Genomic DNA, 21,933 nt, shown 5'->3' with positions numbered 1-21,933 from the left:
TTTTTTTTTTTTTTTTTTGGCCAGTCCTGGGCCTTGGACTCAGGGCCTAAGCACTGTCCCTGGCTTCTTCCCACTCAAGGCTAGCACTCTGCCACTTGAGCCACAGCGCCGCTTCTGGCCGTTTTCTGTATATGTGGTACTGGGGAATCGAACCTAGGGCCTCGGGTATACCGAGGCAGGCACTCTTGCCACTAGGCTATATCCCCAGCCCTTGTCTTTTTTTCTTTTATGGTGTTGGGGCAAGCCTTTGCCACTGAGCTACCTCCCAGCCCTAAAGATGGATTCTTAAAATATGTATTGGTCCCTGAGAACCCTTACAAGGCCAATGAAGTCCAACTTACTTTTGGTATGTTGTCTTTTTTAAAAAAAAATCTCTAATTAGGACTGGGAATGTGGCTTAATGGTAGAGTGCTTGCCTAGCATGCACGAAGCCCTGGGTTCCATTCCTCAGCACCACATAAACAGAAAAAGCCAGAAGTAGCCCTGTGGCTCAAGAGGTAGAGTGCTAGCCTTCAGCAAAAAGAAGCCAGGGGCAGTGCTCCGGCCCTGAGTCCAAGTTCCAGGACTGGCAAAAAATTTTTAAAAAGAATCTCTAATTATCTCTCTCTACTGTGGCCTTTCCCAGAAGCTACACGTATTGTGATGGCCCAATAAACTAGATACAGAAGTAGATAAGAAAATCTACCTGTTTTCTATTAAGCCAGACATATAGAACTTTGTAGACTGGATTGCTGCTCAATAGTAGAGGGCATTTTTATTTTTATTTTTTTTTATAGGAAAACTACAGAATTTTTTTATTTGTTGGGAAAGAGATTAATGACAGAAAATTTTATATATTATTAAATAGAATTAAAAAGAATGAAAGAATATAGACATCACAGTAATCAATTTCCAGAAAGGCAACAGATATGTCCTATCATAAAATATGCATAAACAAGATGTCTTGTATCAGTGACCAATTTATATCCAGTTAAGATTTTCTACATTCAAGCACATTTAAAATCAGACATACGGGCTGGGGATATGGCCTAGTGGCAAGAGAGCTTGCCTCGTATACATGAGGCCCTCGGTTCAATTCCCCAGCACCACATATATAGAAAACGGCCAGAAGTGGCGCTGTGGCTCAAGTGGCAGAGTGCTAGCCTTGAGCAAAAGGAAGCCAGGGACAGTGCTCAGGCCCTGAGTGCAAGGCCCAGGACTGGCCAAAAATAAAAAATAAATAAAAATCAGACATATGATGGAAAACTGCACATGACATCTGAAAGTACATCACTCAGGCATTTTAAAAGTCCCAGCCAGTGCTACTCATGGGTATTTTCTTCAACATTATTTTCTAGAGGGCATTTTAAAAGCATATATGATGCTCTGAGTTCTAACTCCAGCAAAACACACACACACATACACACACACACACACACACACACACACACACACACACACACACACACTGCAAAACTGAGCAGCACTTTTTACTAAACTTATTTTTTTTCCTTTGGTCCTGGGACATAACTTGGGGCCTGTGCATTGTCCCTTTTCTGCTCAAGGGTAGTGCTCTACCATTTCGAGCCACAGCTCTACTTCTAGTTTTCTGGTGGTTAATTGGAGATAAGAGTTTCACGGTTTTCCCCACTTCAGCTGGCTTTGAACAGTTATTCCCAGATTTCAACCTCCTCAGTAGCTAGCATTACAGGCATGAGCCACTGGGTGCCTGACTATCTTTTTGCTTTTTTTAAAACCTATACTGGGGTATGAACTCAGAGCTGCATACTTGATAGACAGACCATGTACCATTTTTGCCATACCTCCACTAATTTCTAATATACTAATTTTTTGGTGGTGCTAAGGTTTGAACTCAAAATCTCATGTTTGCTAGGCAAGTACTCTTCCACTTGAAACATACCTCTAGTCTTTTTGCTTTTTTTGTGTGTCATTGGTTATGGGGTTTGAACTTAGGGCCTGGGCACTGTCCCTGAGCTCTTTTGCTCAAGGCTAGCATTCTACCACTTTGAGCTACAGCACCACTTTTGGTTTTCTGATGGTTAATTGAATAAGAGTCTCAGAGTTTACTGCCCGGGCTGGCTTTGAATCACACTCCTCAGGTCTCAGCCATCTGAGTAGCTAGGATTGCAGGCATGAACAACCAGTGCCTGCTCAGTTTGTTCTTAAGATAGTGTCTCATGATTTTGTTTGGGCCCATCTTGGACCACAATCCTCCTATGTTTGCCTCCTAAGTAGCTGGACTTCCCTATACCACTATGCTTGGCCTACTAAATTTGCATAGCAATAATTCATAAACAAAAGCTCTTTGGGATCCTTAATAACTTTTATGAGCATAAAAGGGCCTTAAGATGGAAAAACATTTGAGAAACACTAACCTAGAGGGTTGTGCGAATAGTAGTTCTTCCAGAACCTAACATGACCCAATGGAGCTTAATCTCATGTTATTCCTGACTTAGATGTTTATAGTATATCCCTAACTGTGTGGGTTTCCTAGAACAAGTGATTCCTTGGGAACTCTGGGAACACTGCACCCTGGAGGAGGGGGTCCGGCCTGTGTATCACCATGCACATTGCTCTGAAGAGGGTTCCTGAGGCTCTCTAGATGGAACAGTGTGGCATAGGCTCAGAGCCTGGCTCAGATCTTAGCCTGATTCCTGCCTAGAATGACAGCACAGGCTGCTTCCCAGGCTTACCTCTTCCTCTAGGGATTATAGCCAGGGATTCTTCAGCTGAAGGAAGAGCTGACTCTCAAGAGACATGTATCTAAACCCAGGCCAGATGTGCCAAGGGCTTGGAGTGGCGATCCAGACCAGATGTGGAGTTGGGGGAGTGCCCAGCTCAGTTGAGGGCTCAGCTCTGCCTGACAAGGTCCTCCCTTTGCTCTACACTCAGATCAGAATCTGCAGCTCTGAGCAAGTAAAAACCTGTGAGCTTCCACCCCTAACTCCCCAGGACTCCACTGAGAGCCTCTGCAGTGGCAGCCAGGGGTTTCAAAGGTCACCCCAGCTGGGCGGATTAGAACAACAGATCTCCCAGCGAAGTTGGCTGCCAGGCGGCAGAAGGCAAGTTGCAACATCTGCAAGCAGAGTTAGAACAAAGCCCCTTCACTTTGTCAGTCTGGCCCTGGGCTCTGTGGCACTCGGGCTCTCCTCTCCATTCTCGCCAGACCTTGGACAGGAATCTCAGCAGCAGCTGCCTCACGCCCCGCCACAGTGGGGAAGAGGTCACGGTAAGGTGTGTCCCCACATACCAGTGGGTGGCCCTGCCCCACTTTGCCCTGGTGGGTTTTGGCAAGCCAGCCTTGGCACAGCGGAGGAGCAGCTCACTTCAGGATTATGAAGTGATTAGGGTATTTGTCGGGATTTGAGCGCATTGCAGAGAGGATTAAGGAAGGCTAGCGGGGCTGTCACTGCCTGGAGTGCTCACACATGGGTGGTTTTATGGTCTATGATGTATATATATATTCTTGGGGGGGGCGGTGTCCAGTGGCCGTCTGCCAGGCTTGCCTGGGAGCCCTTCCACTCAGGGAAGGTTTGGTACTTTCAGGATGCACTGCAAACTCACTTTCAGACAGTGACCATTTAAAGTGTATTTATGTTGAATAGGGAACAAATAACTGGCTTCTCTAAACTTATTTTGCTGGATGACCAGAACCCTGAAGTTTTACTTTATTTTCTCCTCTTGGGATTTTTTTTGTTTGTTGTTGTTGTTGTCTCAAAGTTGTTCTCCTTTTGGCCACAGTTGAAAGGGCCTTTTACTGGGTTCAAGGGATGATTTAAAGTATGTTTGATCACACTGAAGTCCAATTAACTCAGTGCTGCTTTGAGTGAATAATAAATTGTGTTACTTGTGGAAACTTCATACGGAGATAGGCTTTGGCCCAAGCATCAGCGAGGGGCTTCTAGCTGTTGGATTATTGCCCATTTGACTCCCTCCCCAGTGTTTTTCTCTTACTCTGTCCTTCCATCTGGATTTACCGGATATTATATGAAGCTCCCTGGCTCATGTGATGGATTGCAGCCACCAAGCATTGCTCTGATGATAAAATTATTATAGACACCATTCAGCTACTTTACTTAAAAAACAATTGAAATAGGGTTCATAGGCTTAGTGAAGGATTTAAAGAGAAAGAATGGTTTGGCTTGATTTATTTTGTTGTTAATTCCCCCCCCCCCATATTCTTTTTTTTCTTATTTATTGTCAAAGTGATGTATTGAGAGGTTACAGTTTCATACATTAGGCATTTGATACATTTCTTGTATTGTTTCCTGCACCCCCAATATTCTAGTAGCTGTTAGTTGGCAATGTGGTGGGAATCTGTCTGTGCTGATGATGGCAATGGGTGAGGCAGAGCGCTAAGGGTGGGTGAGCTGCTTGGTGTAACTAGCCAGCTTGGGACTGAGTTCTGGTTTTTCTTGAGAACCTCATCACAAGGGACTAACTGTTTCCTTGCTGCCTTGCTTGACTTGGCTTTGCCTTTGCAGCCTGAAACCAGACCCCTGCTAGGATAGATGGCTGTGGCCCCTATTAATGAAATCATCTGGGGGTGCCCAGAGACTTTGATGGACTTCATCAGGTCAAGGTGGCCAGTGATGAACGAATGTATAAAGATAATATCTTTCTGTATATTAGAGTGGACAATTATTTACCTGTAAAGAAAGAATGAAATCTCCTGGCCACATCTGGTGCATGCTATGAATTATAAGGATTTGTAGAAAGCATTTCAGGCCTCATCTCAACACTCTTGGTTTCCACCCCCTACCCCCAAAGCAGAGGGGACTTTGCCTTCCAACACCAGGCCTGAGAGCAGAAAGCAGAGTGTGATGGTCAGTTTCTTATCACTGTATAAACAGCTGAGACAAATGATTTAAAAGCAGGAAGGAGTTATTTTGGCTCCTAGTTTCAATCTGTAGTTGGCTGGCTTCATTGTTTGTGGGCCTGTAGTGAGGCAAGGCATCATGGCAGAAAAGCCTAGTAGAGCTGGGCTGTTCATCTCATAGTGGTCAGGTAGCAGAGAGCAGAAACCAACTATGGACAAGAGAGCTCCAAAGGCACACTCCTCTGACCTACTCCCTCCAACCAGGCCCACTTCCTAATAGCCCACTCATCTAGAAATGTATCAGTGGCTTCATCCATTGATACTATTAACATCACCTCTCAATGGCTGGATTCACCAGCTGGGGTCCTTCAACATGTGAGCCTTTAAGGGGACACTCTGAATCTAAACAATAACAGGGAGCTATATTCCCTTCCCTTCTTCCTCTGGGCACCTCCCAAGCCTCTGCCTATTGCATATTTGCTCACTGGGAAGAGCAAGATATGCCTTTGGGTCTCAGAGCCTCCAGGAAGCCAGCAGAGCATGAGTGTCATCTGACATTGATTTGTTTTCCATTTCTGAGCTGTGTGACTTTGGGCAAGTGTAACTGGCTTTCTGGGCCTCCCTGCTTTCCTTTGTGAAGGGGAGAGTCAGAAGTGCCCGCAAGATTGTTAGATAGGGTGAGGTATAATGGAATGGTGCCATTAGATCAGATGGGGCAGTGTTGCCCAAAGCTGCCATTGTCCTCGGGTCTCCTCCCACCTCCTCTGGGAATTCTGTCCTCTGCCTCCTGTGCACATAACTGAAGATAAGGGGACCCCTCGGGACTTTTATCTGTCCTTGGTGACAGGGACTGAATCTCTGAGTTGGAAAGATAGATTCTCTTTGTGAAAGGTCTGCCACGGCTGCCATCTCCCACTTACTGGAAGTTTTTTGTGAGCTCCTATGGCATTATATATGCTCCCATTCAAGTCTTCTCAGAAAACTTGCAGCCAAGGAATGGAAATCGCTTACTTAGCCCACATCAGGAAAGTAGCTGTGCCCCTGGGTTTGTGGCAGGGTCATAAAGATCTGAGCCTCATATAAACTGCTCCTCCTCTATCTCAGCCCTAGTCCTGGTCGAACAAAGAGTCTTTGTCATTTTCCTGATTGGAATGTTGAATATTCCAATGAGTGTGGCCCCAGGTAGCTATGCAAGATGTAAGGACCCCACAGCAAAACTGGGTGCCGGTGCCTCATGCCTATAATCCTAGCTCGTCAAGAGGCTGAGATCTGAAGACTGTGGTTCCTGCCAGCCTGGCTAGGAAAGTCCATGGGACTCTTACCTCCAATGAATCACAGAAAAAGCTGAAAGTGGCGCTATGGCTCAAGTGGTAGAGTACTAGCTATGGGCAAAAGAAACTCAGGCCCAGAGTTAAAGCACCAAGACTAGTTTTTTGTTGTTGTTTTTTTTTTTTTAAAAAAAGGAACCCCACAGCAATTGGGTGATGAATAAAAAGGATATATGCTTATAATCCTAGATACTTGTCTACAACTCATCACCAGAAAAGCTGGAAGTGGAGCTTAAGTGGTAAAGTGTTAGCCTTGAGCAAAAAAGCTGAGAGACTCATGAGTTCATGGCTTCAGAGGTTTTAGTTAGCTTTCTGTTTCTTTTAGGCTTGTGGGAAGTGTGGAGGATTATGAAAGGAAATGTGTGTCAGTTACTCACCTCATGGCCATCAGGGCAGGGTCCCAATATCCCTGTGAAGGACCCTCCCTCCAGTGACCTTACTTCCTCCCACTAGTCCTGGTCTCCTACTTTGGCAGTCCTCTGCAGCCATGCCAAATCCAATCCATAGCAAGTTCCAAAACAAAGCAAGACAGGAGGAGTGAGTTCTATAGATGAGCAAGGCAAATGTACCTCAAGCTTGTAGGCTTACCACAAGTCATTATATTTTATAAAGAACTAGAGAAGTAGGATGGTTAAAGGTTCCTGACACAAGTGATAAATGTGTGAGACAGAAATGCAAATTACTCTGGTTTGACCGTTACACATTGTATATAAGTATTGAAGTATATCAGTATGTGCAACTACCATGACAGCTTAAAACATCATATAACTATTCTGAAATGGTTCTACAAGAATATGGAAAGCACAATATGAAAATGACAAAATGGCTGGGTGTCAGTGGTTCACACTGGTAATCCTAGCTAGTCAGGAGGCTGAGATCTTAGCATCACAGTTCAGAGCCATCCCCAACAGAAAGTCCATGAGACTCTTATATCTAATTAACCATCAAAAAACCCAGAAGTGGAACTGGGGCTCAAGTGGTAGAGTGCTAGCTCACAGGCTCTGAGTTTAAGTGCTAGGGCTGTTGCCAAAAAAAATTTAAAAAGGAAGAAAAAAGACAAAATATAAATTGTTGTATCTAGGTGGCAATTATGTATTCCTTCTACTCTCTGTATGTTTGAAATTCCCCATTGTGATTCTTGTGATTCTTCTTAATTTAAGATTTCTATAGAATTAAATTGATTTTAGTATTTTCTTGTAAAAGCTCACATGTAAAAGCTCACATGTAAAAGCTCACTGTGGGTGACTAGTTTTCACTGTTGGCTATTTAGCAGGTTTTGTTTTGATTTTCTCCTTATAATAAACTATGCTTTTTTCTTGTTTTAAAATTTTTATTTTTTTTTAAATTTCTTTATTGTTAAAGTGATGTACAGAAAGGTTACAGCTTCATATGTAAGGCAGTGAGTACATTTCTTATCCAAGTTTTTACCTCCTCCCCATTTCCCCTTTCTCTTCCTCTCCATTTCCCTCTGCCCCATGAGTTGTACAGTTGGTTTACACCATATAGTTTTGTAAGTATTGCTGTTGCATTGGTTTTTCTTTATATGCTCTGCCTCTCGATTTTGGTATTCCCTTTCCTTTCTCTAGTTCCAATACACGTATATACAATATCCAGGGTACTAAAACCAGTTACAAGTTATCAGGATTTTTTTTAAGTCTAGCTTTTGCTATAAATAATACAATCAATGGTGTGTGTGTGTGTGTGTGTGTGTGTGTGTGTGTGTGTGTTAGTCCTGAAGATTGAACTCAGGGCCTGCGCATTGTCTCTGAGCATTTTCTCAAGGCTAGTGTGCTACCACTTGAGCCACAGCGCCACCTCTAGCTTTTTGCTGGTTAATTGGAGATAAGAGTCTCATAAAATTTCCTGCCCCAATTGGTTTTGAACCATGATCCTCAGATATCAGCCTCCTAAGTATCTAGTGCCCAGCTACCAGAGTAGCCACCAGTGCCCGGCTTCATTTAGTGTTTTTTTTTTAATTAAAAAAAATTAATTTTGGGCTGGGGATATGGCCTAGTGGCAAGAGTGCCTGCCTCATATACATGAGGCCCTGGGTTCGATTCCCCAGCACCACATATACAGAAAATGGCCAGAAGGGGCGCTGTGGCTCAAGTGGCAGAGTGCTAGCCTTGAGCAAAAAGAAGCCAGGGACAGTGCTCAGGCCCTGAGTCCAAGCCCCAGGACTGACCAAAAAAAAAATTTAAAAAAAATTTAATTTTGTTGTCAAGATAATGTACAGAGGGGTTATAGTTTCACACCTAAGATAGAAGATACTGAGTGCATTTCTTGTCATACTGATCACTTAGTATTCTTTCTTTTTTTTTTTTTTTTTTTTGGCCAGTCGTGGGCCTTGGACTCAGGGCCTGAGCACTGTCCCTGGCTTCTTCCCGCTCAAGGCTAGCACTCTGCCACTTGAGCCACAGCGCCGCTTCTGGCCGTTTTCTGTATATGTGGTGCTGGGGAATCGAACCTAGGGCCTCGTGTATCCGAGGCAGGCACTCTTGCCACTAGGCTATATCCCCAGCCCCACTTAATATTCTTATATATGCATTTTGGACTGCATTTTTTATTCTTTCCCAAGAATGTTTTTCCCCAAGAAAATTCTAAAAGCATTAAAAATCCTAAAAAATAAAATTCTAAAAGAATGTGATTCTACATTCTTGGGAAATGAATTACATTCTTGGGAAAAGAATATAGAATGACTAAGGGGAAAAATGACAGGGTTTTGTTGTTGTTGTTGTTCCAGAACCTTTTTGCCAAATTCCCTTCCAGGAAGAGTGTACCAATGCATGAATCCCCTGGGAGCCTGTAAGGGAGCCCGTGCCAGGGTGGCTCACTAGCACTGAATGGTATCTTTGCACATCCATCTGGTTACTTGACAAAAGTAATAGCTTGTTATTAATGTGCACTCCTGGGTTACTATGGGGACTAGGTAATGTTCATTTGTTTTTTTGGTTCTTTATGTGTCTTTAGTGGACTGTGCAAATCATGTCCTTTGAGCTAATTCCTAGAGCAAAGAATTCTGGGTTTTTTTTGTTGTTTAATTTTAATTTGTTTTTTGCTGTTTTGGTTTTTTTCTTTTTTGCAGTGTGGTCTGGTACTAGGGACTAAGCTCCAGGACTTGAGCTGGCATGTCAGGTTCTCCACCACTTGAGCCACCCCTTCAGCCCCCTTTACCTTTTATCTATTTAGTTATTCATTGGGGGATTGAATTCAGCCTTATTTTTGAGGAAGGGTCTTTCTTTGTGCTCAAGCTGCCCTGGGCTGCAGTCCTCTCACTTGTTCTTCCTCTTGTGGTTGGAGATGACAGGTGAGCCCCACTGCACCCAGCCACAGGTTGAGATGGAATTTCACAAACTTGTTTTCTTGTCTGAGCTGGCCTTGGGCCTCCATCTCTCATCTCTGACTCCAAAGTAGTTAGTGTTATAGGTTTGAGCCACGCATCTGGCTAGTCCTTGTTTTTATTATAAACATTTTATCCTAGATTATTATTCATCTTTGATGTTGATGAAATATATACCTAATTTTACATTTAACCCTGTACATGTTTGCAAATTCAACTTCTTTCACCCCTGTCTTGTTACACCAACATAGGAACCCTTGCAGAAGGCAGAAGGATCTGGGTTCAGATGTGACCCCCTGCTATATATGGGCTTGGGTAAATTTCATCGCATCATGCTAGTCTTTACACCAGGGTTGATGAGCTTGTCGGTTGCATAAATTGTCATTTACATAGTATTCTGAAGCGAGAACCGGTGTTTATCATCTCTGAAGTGCTTAGTGCAGTTCTCCATGTATAATAAATGGGACCTAAGTGTTTGCTTTTACAGCTGCCCATGAGTCTTATCATCTGGAAAGTAATTCTGTTTGCAAAGCTAATGCCTTATCAGTGAAAGAGAAAGTGGGGGATGTACCCTGTTACAAACAAACCCCGTACTTCAAAAGTTGAGTTCTATCTTATTTTTCTTAGATATTAAATTTAAACAAACAACTTCTGTGCTCCAGGCACCTCCTTCTTTCATGTCAGCTTTTTAGACTTAGAACATGGGGCTTAAAGATGACCAGTATCCAAAGAAAATGAGTAGAAAAGCCAAAACTAGGACATGGAGTCTCGTCTGTTCAGGTAATGTTTGTCCTATGTCTGTCATGTGTCAGGCATTAGGGATTTCCTAAGGAGTAGGATTGGTTCCCAGCCTGGACTGTTCTAGTCTGTGAGGGCTTGCACTTAGTCTCGGAACCTGGAACTGGAATAATTAGGATATACTCCAGGTGAAAGCAAGAACTCAATGACCTTGACCGGAATCTGGCTGCCTAGCCTACTTTCCCAGAATGATTCTCCATCGTGTCCAATGGATTTTAGATCACGAATCCCTTCCTCAACCCTTACCATCTGTCCAGAAATCCATTCTCCATTTATGAGAGCCAGAATCTGCTTCTGTTAACTGCAATCAAGAACTCAGGTTTCGAAGGCCACTTTTAAAGTTAATACTAAAGAATTCAGCCATAGGAGCTGGGGATATGGCCTAGTGGCAAGAGTGCTTGCCTCGTATACATGAAGCTCTGGGTTCAATTCCTCAGCACCACATATATAGAAAACGGCCAGAAGTGGCGCTGTGGCTCAAGTGGCAGAGTGCTAGCCTTCAACAAAAAGAAGCCAGGAACAGTGCTCAGGCCCTGAGTCCAAGCCCCAGGACTGGCAAAAAAGAAAAAAAAAAGAATTCAGCCATAGATTTAAACACAAATAGTAGGGTTTATTATCAAAGATATAGAAAACTGTCAAGATGTCAGCAAAGGGGATAGTCACACACCCATATGATGGAATGTTTTAAACCACACTTCTTAAAAGCACCTTCCTTCCTTTAAGAAAAATTATGAGAACAAATAGGTAACTTTTTCATATCTATAGTTGTATCTCAGCCATGTAAAATAGGTATTTTTCTGCACTCACTAAGACAAAATTAGAGGAAGATGCACAACCATTTGATGTAATAGGGTGGTAGTTTTCTCAAATTTTCTGTGGGCTGTACAGCATGTCTCCAAGAGCTCAGGGAGCTGAGAAGTCTGAATTTAACCCCAGCTTCTGCCACTCACTTGTAGATGGGAAAGTTTCTGCACCTGTCTGAGCTGGGCTTCTTCATTTGCAAAATGATGATTCCACCTATAAGACTGGTATCCTATGGCACAGTTGCAGATCTATAGTTGACAATGACATATTTCATAACAGCTTCAAGAAGAGCTTCTGAATGCTATGACAACCAAAAAAATGCTGGCTGGAAGCATAGCTCAGTGGTAGAGTGCATACCTAACAAGTGGGAGGCCCTGAGTTCAAACCTCAAAAGGGGAAAAAAGATGATAAATGTTTAAGATGATGGATATACGAACAGTTGTGATCTGATCATAACATAATGTATACAAATGTAAAACCATCCTATTGTACCATGTAAATATGTACAATCATATGTCAATCAAAAGTAAAATAATACAGCCTTTTCAACAAATGGTGCCGGGAAAACGGAATATCAACATGTAGAAAACTGAAACTGGATCTCTATCCCCTGTACCAGTGTCAACTCAAAATAGATCAAAGACCTCAGTGTAAGACCTGGAACCATGAATCTATTACAGGGAAAAATGGGAAAAACATTAGGAATCCTCTGCACAGATATGAACTTTCTGAGTAAAGATCCAGCAGCACAGAAAAATTAAAGAACAAATTGATAAATGGGATTGTATCAAACTAAAGTTTCTTCATGGCAAAGGACACAGTTAACAAGCTAAAAATACCACCTACAGAATGGGAGATCTTTGTTAGCTGTACATCAGAGTCTTAATATCTAGAATCTACATCAAGCTTAAGAAACTTAACTCTCAAAAATCAACAGCCCAGGGCTGGGGATATGGCCTCGTGGCAAGAGTGCTTGCCTCTTATACATGAGGCCCTGGGTTCAATTCCCCAGCACCACATATACAGAAAATGGCCAGAAGTGGCGCTGTGGCTCAAGTGGCAGAGTGCTAGCCTTGAGCAAAAGGAAGCCAGGGACAGTGCTCAGGCCCTGAATCCAATGCCCAGGACTGGAAAAAAAAAAAGAAAAGAAAAATGGTCAGCATCAGTGCCCATCAAGGAAATACCAATCAAAACAACACTGAGATTCCATTTCACCCCAGTTAGAATGGCCAACATCAAGAATAACAGACGCTGGCATGGATAAGAATGAAAAGGAACCCTAGCACACTGTTGGTGGGAATGTAAACTTGTTCAACCACTCTGGAAAGCAGTATGGAGATTCCTCAAAAAACTAAATCTAGAACTACCCTATGATCCAGCAGTTCCACGCCTGGATATTTATCCAAAAGATTACAAACTAGGAGACAGTAAGGCCACCCACACAGCCGTGTTCATTGTAGCACTATTCACCATAGGCAAGGTATGGAATCAATCCAAATGCCTCCCAGTGGATGAATGAATCAAGAAAATATGGCATTTATACACAATGGAATTTTACTCATGCATTAGAAAGAATGATATTGCAACATTTGCAAAGAAGTGGAAAGACCTGGAAAAAGTTATGTTAAGTGAAGTCAGAGCCAGAGAGACAAAGGATGCATGTTTTCTCTCATGTATAGAACCTAGAACTCATTTCTAAATATATAAGTAAACACTTTGGGGGTAGTATCCAAGTGTACATAAGTGTATTAACGGAAATATGGTAGATTCAGGGGAGAACTCAAATACTGTAATTCCTTAGCAAAGCTAACTCACAAGGGGCTGGGAATCTGGCTCAGTGGAAGAGCGCCCGCCTGGCGAGTGCGAGGCTCTGGGTTCGGTCCCCAGCTTTGGAAAAAAAAAATCACAAAAAAAGAAAAGCTAACTCACAGTACAACAAACTAAACACCAGGAAATGAGTACTTGAAAAGTGAGATATGAGTAAATGAATGAAGAGAGGAAGCAGGGAAAATGCAGTTATAAAATTCAATGTATGGGCTGGGAATGTGGTTTTCTTTCTTTTTTTTTTTTTTTTTGCCAGTCCTGGGCTTGGACTCAGGGCTTGAGCACTGTCCCTGGCTTCTTTTTGCTCAAGGCTAGCACTCTACCACTTGAGCCACTGTACCACTTCTGGCTTTTTCAGCAAGAGTGCTTGCTTTGCATGCATGAAGCCCTGGGTTCGATTCCTCAGCACCACATAAACAGAAAAAGCCAGAAGTGGTATGGTGGCTCAAGTGGTAGAGTGCTAGCCTTGAGCAAAAAGAAGCCAGGGACAGTGCACAGGCCCTGAGTCCAAGCCCCAGGACTGGCAAAAAAAATTCATATCCTATAAAATTAAGATAATTGAGGTAAGAGGTGATGTTGGGAGGGATGGAGGAGAATGATGAAAGGGATGACTTTGATGAAGATACATTGTATTTATAAACTGCTTTGTTGAATGGCAATTCCTTTATACAACTACTCAAAGGTAATAAAAAATAAAATAATAAAGTAAAAAATGAGATAATGTATCAAATACTCTATATAGTGTTTGGAACTGAATGAATTTTTAATAGAGGATAATTGTTTACATGTTCATTTACTTATTTTGAGACAGGACCTCAAAATAAAATTTGAGGCTAGCTAGCCTCAAATTTGCAATCTTGCCTGTCTCCAAAGTGGTGAGAATATAGGAACATACCACCACACCCAGCTAATTATTTTTACATATTGATATTTTCAAAGTTTTAGCATGATATACATTTAAGGCTTAATAATTTTACAACCCGAAAGAATTTTTTTTTAATTTTTTTTTCTTTATTTTTTATTAGCATCCATAAGTTATACAAAGAGGTTTCATACATGCATACAGAGTACCCCATCGAATTCAACCCACTATCACTCACTCATCCTCCTTCCCCCTTCTTTTTTTTTTGGCCAGTCCTGGTGCTTGGACTCAGGGCCTGAGCACTGTCCCTGGCTTCTTCTTGCTCAAGGCTAGCACTCTGCCACTTGAGCCACAGCGCCACTTCTGGCCATTTTCTGTATATGTGGTGCTGGGGAATCGAACCCAGGGCCTCATGTATACGAGGCAAGCACTCTTGCCACTAGGCCATATCCCCAGCCCCAACCCGAAAGAATTTTTCGTAACTGTAATTGGTAGTCATGATTTACTTCTCTCACCAGCCCCTTTGTCCCAGCTAACCTTGCTAGTCTCTATCCAACATCTAGTCCCACAAGAGAGTTCAGGCTCAAGGTGTTCTTACCAAGATGACATCATGTTTCCCCTTTACTTACCCACTCTAGGCCTTAGTTATAAATAGAGGAGTTTGCCTGGATCATCTTCAAATACCTCCCTTCTCCGATGCCCTATTACTTTCAAGCTTCTTCACAACCTTGTCCGTATCCTGCTTCTTTCCCTTCATTCAACCATAAGCTCACCTTCTCATCCAGAGCCTTTTCCCATGTTCCTTCTCTTCTTGGGACTCAGCTCCCCCTTTTTCCATTCCTGTGAACTCTTGTAGTTGAAGGCAAGCAGTTTGACTCTCCGCCACAAATCCATTTTGTAGGGTCCATGACCGTTACACAGGTTTCCTGTTCTGAAACCTCTGAGCTATGCCATTTCGCTACTTGTGTCCCAGATACCCTCTCCAAGAAGAAAGGATCAGGGCCTGTCTGGGACAGGCTCTGCCTTGCTTGGTTAGCTGTGTGTAGAAGCCACAGAGAGGACACTGATCCAACTGGACACCTGCATCCCCTCAGACCCTCTCAACCACCTGCTTGTGCAGAGAAGTTGGTGATGATATTTGTAAGGTCTGACCTACCCCTCTTCCTTCCTTTTGCAGGCCATGGGGGACGTGAAGCTGGTTGCCTCGTCACACCTGTCCAAAACTTCCCTCAATGTGGATCCCTCAAGGGTCAGCTCCGCGTCCCTGACTGAGGCACCTGCTTTCATTCTGCCCCCTCGGAACCTCTGTGTCAAAGAAGGAGCCACAGCCAAGTTTGAAGGAAGGGTAAGAAGTGTGGCTGGGTGGTGGGCTGGGAGGGGCTGCCACTCTTTCTTGAACCTTATACTTGGCACGCTGAACATGGTAGAAGGCCTTCTCCTTTGGACCTTCCTATATACACTGAATGTTTTTTCTGTTTCTGAGTTTGCGATGAGCTTTGTGTTGAAGACTCTGGAATGGGGAGGACAAGCAAGTTGACCATCTTGAGGCATTTTGCTTTTTATGTAGGTTGTGTCTGGATAGAATTCACCTACTTATAGGAGACAAGGCCTGGTGGCAGGTTGGTATAAATATGGACTCCAAAATCTGGACAATTGACTGTAGTTTTTCTCTCACTTTCTCTGGGAAGCAGTGTTCAATTCAGCTAGCTGACCATGTATCTCCACCCAGAGCAGTAAGCTCCTTACTTCAGTTCTGTTACCTCTTGCCAATGAATCCTGGTCTCTTGTTCTTCCAAGGCCTCAATTTATTCTTCTGCATATGCATGACAATTCTGCATCCACTTTGTTTTTTTTGTTTTTTTTGGCCAGTCCTGGGGCTTGGACTCAGGACCTGAGCACTGTCCCTGGCTTCTTCTTGCTCAAGGCTAGCACTCTGCCACTTGAGCCACAGCTCCACTTCTGGCCATTTTCTGTATATGTGGTGCTGGGGAATCGAACCCAGGGCCTCATGTATACGAGGTAAGCACTTTTGCCACTAGGCCATATCCCCAGCCCCTCTGCATCCACTTTGTATGAAATAGGAGACATAGACTCTTAAGAATAGCAGATATTTTGCCAGGTTAGAAAGGCAGCCTGACATCACATGAACTTGGCATGGTGATGCAGGAGACACAGGAGCGTAATAATGCTCCTGAGAATAGTCCTGGGGTATCTATCATAGGAAATGCTTTAGAAGCTAGAAGGCTTTGATGTGAGAAATAGCAAAGGGTGATCAAATGGAGAGGAATTCATAAGTTTCTCTGTGACTTTCCAATTTAGGAATTGGCTCCTGAAGCTTATGGTAGTACAGGGACCAGCAGATGGCACTTCTCAGATGACACTGGGCCTCATCTTTGTGTGAGATATAAGGTTGGGTCACATGGTTGTCTTGAAAGTGGGGCTGCTGCCTTGAAAATGGGCTAAGGCTGCCCTGAACTGTGTGCTAGGCACAGACTTGTCTGGTTAGGACCATTTGCTAATGGATATGGCCTAACATCTTTGCATCTTGGTTATTTTACTTAAAAAAAAGATTGTGGGGGATATTGGGAGTGTTTGGGAGTTCTGCTAGCATGCAGGCTCCTTTCTATTACCCTGAATCTGGTTCACATACCTCTCACAGGAAAAAAGTGACAGAAAAAAATTCCTGGATGTTTATTTGTGGCTGAGATGATCATAAAAAAGAAGGAAGAGCTTGTTTATATTCCAGTGTGAATGAGCCTTGGAAACATTATGCTAGTGGAGGAAGCCAGTCATAAAAAAGCTAGTATACATAATTCCATTTATACGAAGTATCCAGAATGGGAATATCTGACTATCAACAGAAAGTACAGAAGTGGTTATGAGAGGCTGGGGAAAAGGAATGGGAGGTGACTGCCAGTGGGCTCAGGGTTTCTTTCTGAGATGATGAAAATGTTTTGAGATTAGATAGTCATGATGGCTACACAACTTGGTGAATACTTATAAATGTTGAACTACACCAATTTAAAAATAAACATTTAAAGCCAAGCACAGGGGGCCCATGCATATAATCCTATAATACTAGCTATTCACGAGATAGAGTTCAGGAGAACAGCCATAGGCTGGGGACTAGTCTTCAATGCACAGGCCTTTAGGCGACATTCAAGATCCAAAATGTAGCAAACAAGTATTCTTGAAATAGAGCACAGTCTATGTGAACATACTAATGCAACAGTTGACTATTGTGTTGATTGCACATTCCTTATGAGTCTGACTTCAGGATTCTTTACTATTTCCCCCCTGTCCCAGCATAGCCCAGAACACTGCCCAGAAGCATGTGGGTGTAGAGTGTACACATAAGGAAGACTGGCTAACTCCAGAGGAGAGGCTGTAAAAGAAAGGGCCCTGTAAAATAGTGCTGCAATCATACATTGTCATTGTAGCCAAGAACATAGAGGGACACTTGCTTCGACGAAGAGTTACCTCCAATCATCCCAAACTAAGAGAGTTTGTTGTGTTGATACCAGAGATGAAGTGCAACTGGAGACATTCCTTTCAGGACTAAGAACTGAGATTGTTTCCTGAATGGTCTGGGCATCAGGAAGTACTAGTTATACTCAGGTATGCCCTGAGCTCACTTCCAAGGCCAAGGAGGGCATCTTCTCATTGACAGGTCATTGCCAGATCTGAGTGCTATGATCAAGAAAACAGCTATTACTTGTCCACTCAAGTGAAGAGGAGTCTTAAGAATAACACAAGCCCTGAGCCAGTGGCTCATGCCTGTAATCCTAACTATTCAAGAGGCTGAGATCTGAGGATGGTGATTTGAAGATAGCTCTGGCAAGAAAGTCTGTGAGCCTTGCATCTCCAATTAACCACCAAAAAAGTCAGAAGTGAAGATATAACTCAAGTGGTAGAGTTGAGTGAACAAGCTTAAGGACAGAACCCAGGCCCTCTGAGTTCAAGCCCTGGTGCTGGCACAGAAAGAGAGAAGAGGAAGGAAGAAAGAGGGGTAGGGGGAAGAGAATAATACAAATCCTTTCAAGTGAAAGAAAATAACACTATTTCTGTTCTCTATAAATTCTATTACACTTCATTTGTTTGTTTAGTTGGTTGAGGGCTTGAACTCAGGGCCTGGGAACTGTCTCTAAGCTCTTTTGCTCAAGGTTAACACTCTATCACTTTGCTCCATAGTTCCACTTCAGGGTTTTGAGTGGTTAATTGGAGATAAGAATATCATGAGGACTTTTCTGCCTGGTCTGGCTTTGAACTGCGATCCTCAGATCTCAGCCTCCTGAGTAGCTAGTATTACAGGCCTGAGCTACTGGTGCCTGCCTTCTATTATAGTCTAGTTAATTCATTTATAACTGCTTGGGTGACACCCTGTGTGCTTATGCTTACTTATAGATTTATAGGCACAATCTAGTTCCCACTAATGAGGGGAACCATGCAACCTGTGTTTATTTGGGTCTGATTTATTTCACATAGCATAAATCTCTCCATCTTCCCATTTCCTTATGAATGGTTCAGTGTCATTCTTTTTGGTGGATGACACAGATCAAGGTGCATTGTATACATAAATTGCTTTGTTAAACGGCAAAAATTCAGTACATAACCTAAAAATTAAGAAAAATGAGGGAAGGGGTGTGGTGGAATTGGTGACAGAATGTTAAAAGGGGTGACATTGATCAAGAGACACTGTATTCACAAACTGTTCTGTCAAAAAGTAACTCCTTTGTACAACTACCTAAAGAAAATACAAATATACTTTAAAATAAATAGATAAAAGAGAGAGAAGAAAGAAAATAACACAATGCCTGTCAAGTGATAGGTGCCCCATACACACATTTGCCTCCTTGAGGAAAACCAGGTGGGGTGGTTGGTTGGTGTCTGAGACTCCATCCACTCTCAGCCATCCATGGGGACTTGGCCAGGGACATCTTCCACAGCCCCATCCCCTCAGGTCCCTTCACTGCTAGCCCTTCCCACCCATAGCTCTCTTCTTTTCCTCAAGCTGTGTCTGCACCAACATATACTTCCTTCCTTCCTCTCCCTTTCATTGGTGCAAGTTCTACTTCCTTTAAACTACTTTCCCTAAGTGTTTTCTTTTAAAGCATTTTATTAGAGTACAGAAGAGCCATGGTTGTGCCATGTGGAAAATTCCTTATAATCTCATAAGATCAATCATGAGTTATAGCCACAGGAAAGGTTTGACTACCCTGGCCTTTAAAGTGTATTACTGACTCATCCCTCTGCCTATAAAGTTGTTATAAAGATGACAACCCATTTTTTAAAACAGAATCTCAAAAACAATATACAAATCTTTGCCTGACCCTCAATTGCAACTCACCAAAGGTAGCTACTATCCATGATGTAGATATCCTTCCAGAAATATTCTAGCAAATGTGAGCATATATTTGCACATCCTGTAATGCACACAAGTATATAAACACTGACCTTGAATTTATTCTCTTTGCTTAGCATCATTTGGCATTCTTTTCTCACATTAGCAGCTAGATATACCTGTTGGATCTAATACTGACCCTTACCTGCTTCCTGAATTTCTGTAATACTTGCATGTAGGGCTTATTTTTCATCTTATCAATTTCTAATTCTGTCAGTTACTTTTTTTTCCTTAATGAGTGAGTTCAAGATCTAGTTTTCTATTGTTGAATAAGATAGCAATAGCCCCAGGTGATTATTTAAATTTAAAAGACTAGTTAAAAATAAATAAAATAGCTGGATGCCATGAGCTCATTTCTGTAATTCCAGCTATCTTAAAGTCAGGGACCAGAGATTGGGAGGATTGTGGTTCTAGGCAAAAAAAGTTTGCAGGAACCCATCTCAACCAATTAAAAGCTTGTCAGCTGTTTTGAAGGCTATGCAGGAAGCATAAATAGGAGGACCACAGTTCAGGGTGGCTTGGGCTTAAGTGTGAAACCCTATCTGAAACATAAACAAAAGTGGATCGGGGACTGTAGAGTACCTGCCTGGCAAGCTTGAGTTATACAATGGTTGGTAATTAACCTCCACCATTTCCAGCTGCCTCCTAACACCGATGCCTCCCAAAACGAAGACCAAGTGTCTCTTGCCACTTATGTTTTTTTTGCTGTTTTCCTTTTCTATGTCTACGTTTATAGTGGGATAAGAGAAGATGGGGAGGAACAGCTTCAAAATGTTTCTTGTCTAGACCACCTTGGAGTTTCCTGCTTAGGTTTTGTAGGCATTTGAGTTTGTGATCTTGCTGTAAATGTCCAATAAGAGAGCTGAGAACAAAAACAAAACTGGCAGGAGGAAGCAATGTAAGTGAGACAAAGTCTTCCTCATTCCTATGGCACTCACTAAATGCTGTAGCTTTGTCCTCCAAGAAATAGATACATGGAAATGGAAAGTAGAATGGTGGTTCTAAGAGAGAGAGGTGAGGAAAGCTTGACCAGTAGATAATAAGTTAGCATTAGACAGGAGTGTGGGTGTCTAAGGTACTACTGCACAGCATGGTGACCAGAAAATGATCATGTTATGCATCTTTCAAAAAGCTAAAAAAAAAAAAAGAGTTTGCAAGTTTCACCATAAAGAAATGATCAACACTTCATCTGAGCATGGTCTCAGTGGTCTTTGAAGTGGGAAAGTAATGCTGAACCTGTCCTTTATAATCTCTAGGATGTGGGCTGTTTTCAAATAGTTGAAGTTTTAAAAGAAAGAAAGAAATGATCAGTGTTTGAGGAGATAACTATGTTTAACCTGATTCTAGATTATATGTGTATAGATATGTTGAAACCTTACATCATACTCACAATAATAGCAGTCATTTGGGGCTGGGAATGTGGCTTAGTGGTAGAGTGCTTGTCTAGCATACATGAAGCCCTGGGTTTGATTCCTCAGTACCACATAAACAGAAAAGGCTGGAAGTGGTGCTATGGCTCGAGTGGTAGAGTGCTAGCCTTAAGCAAGAAGAAGCTAGGGACAGTGCTCAGGCCCTGAGCTCAAGCCCCAAGACTGCCCCCCACGAAAAAAAAGCAGTCACTTTTATATTTTTGTATCCATTGAAAATAAAAATAAAGCCACAGGAAGATTGGGGGAAGGAGATAAGCAGGTAGATATGATGAATATTATAGAATTACACTATATATGTATGAGTATAGCACAATGAAATCCACCAAAACTATTAAAATGGAGGGAGGAGGGGAGAAGACGAGGAAGGATGGAAGGAAAGGAGGGAGGGAGGGGGACAAGATAAGACAGACAGAACTAGACGTTTGTACATGCCTGTAATCCTGCCTACGTGGAGAAAGAGATCAAAGAGTTCTGAGTTTGAGACTAGCTCTGACAAATTTAGAGTGATCCTATTTCAAAAACAAAATACAAATAGAAGGGCCAAGAGTGTGACCTAAGTAGCAGAGCACGTGCCTAGCATGTGTGAGGCCCTGGTTTCCATACCAGTACCACAAAAAATAAGTTAGTAAATAAAATTTTAAATTCAGAAAGAAATATATCCAGTTTTTCAGGTATATGAAGAATATTTAGGTATATTTAGAATTAGGGAGTTAATGATAAGAGAAGAGTGATTTCAGCTGAGCACCAGAGGATCATACCTATAATCCTAGCTACTTAGGAGTCTGAGGCCTATGGATCAAGATTTGAAGACAGCCTGGGCAGAAAAATCCAAGAGGCTCCATCTCCAGTTAACTAACAAAAATCTGGACTGGAAATGTGGCTCAAATGGTAGAGTTCCCACCATGAGAGTGCAAGGCCTTGAGTTCAAGCACTGGTATCAGAAAAGGCTACATCTAGGAATTGATAACCTTGTATGAAGAAGAAAAGCAGAGAATTAAACTTTTTACTAATGCCTTTTACTTTGTACATGCTCCATGACTGGAATTTCTTTTCACAGTAAGTAGAAATTACTTCTGTACTTTTAAAATGTAATAAAAATACCTGTAAAAATATTTGGTACAGCTATCTAAGTTCAGTGTCCAGATTCTATCAGATGAATGGCCAAAGACAAATAACAAATATAACTTACTTTTGAAAAATGTCGACAGTTTCAGCATGGAAAAACATGTAACTCATCAAAATGCGTTACACAACTCTGCTGGCAGTGAAACAAATGGAAATTAAAATACCTTTCAAGTATTTATATACCTGAAAAACAAGCAAAATA

The 21,933-nt window shown here is 42.3% G+C and overlaps 1 protein-coding gene across 1 annotated transcript in view; it reads left to right on the top strand.

The window, feature by feature from the left end:
* Positions 1–3,064: 3,064 nt before the first annotated feature.
* The window catches only part of Mylk (myosin light chain kinase), a 192,464-nt gene continuing 173,595 nt past the window's right edge, over positions 3,065–21,933 (top strand). The window contains exons 1-2 of the mRNA XM_048346780.1: positions 3,065–3,229; positions 14,953–15,120. Coding sequence (XP_048202737.1) covers positions 14,956–15,120 — 165 coding nt within the window. The 5' untranslated portion in view covers positions 3,065–3,229; positions 14,953–14,955. The remainder of the gene's footprint in view (positions 3,230–14,952; positions 15,121–21,933) is intronic.

The sequence above is a fragment of the Perognathus longimembris genome, chromosome 5, assembly GCF_023159225.1.
Source record: "Perognathus longimembris pacificus isolate PPM17 chromosome 5, ASM2315922v1, whole genome shotgun sequence".
NCBI classification, from domain to species: domain Eukaryota; kingdom Metazoa; phylum Chordata; class Mammalia; order Rodentia; family Heteromyidae; genus Perognathus; species Perognathus longimembris.
This window is presented reverse-complemented; position numbering and strand designations above follow the sequence as displayed.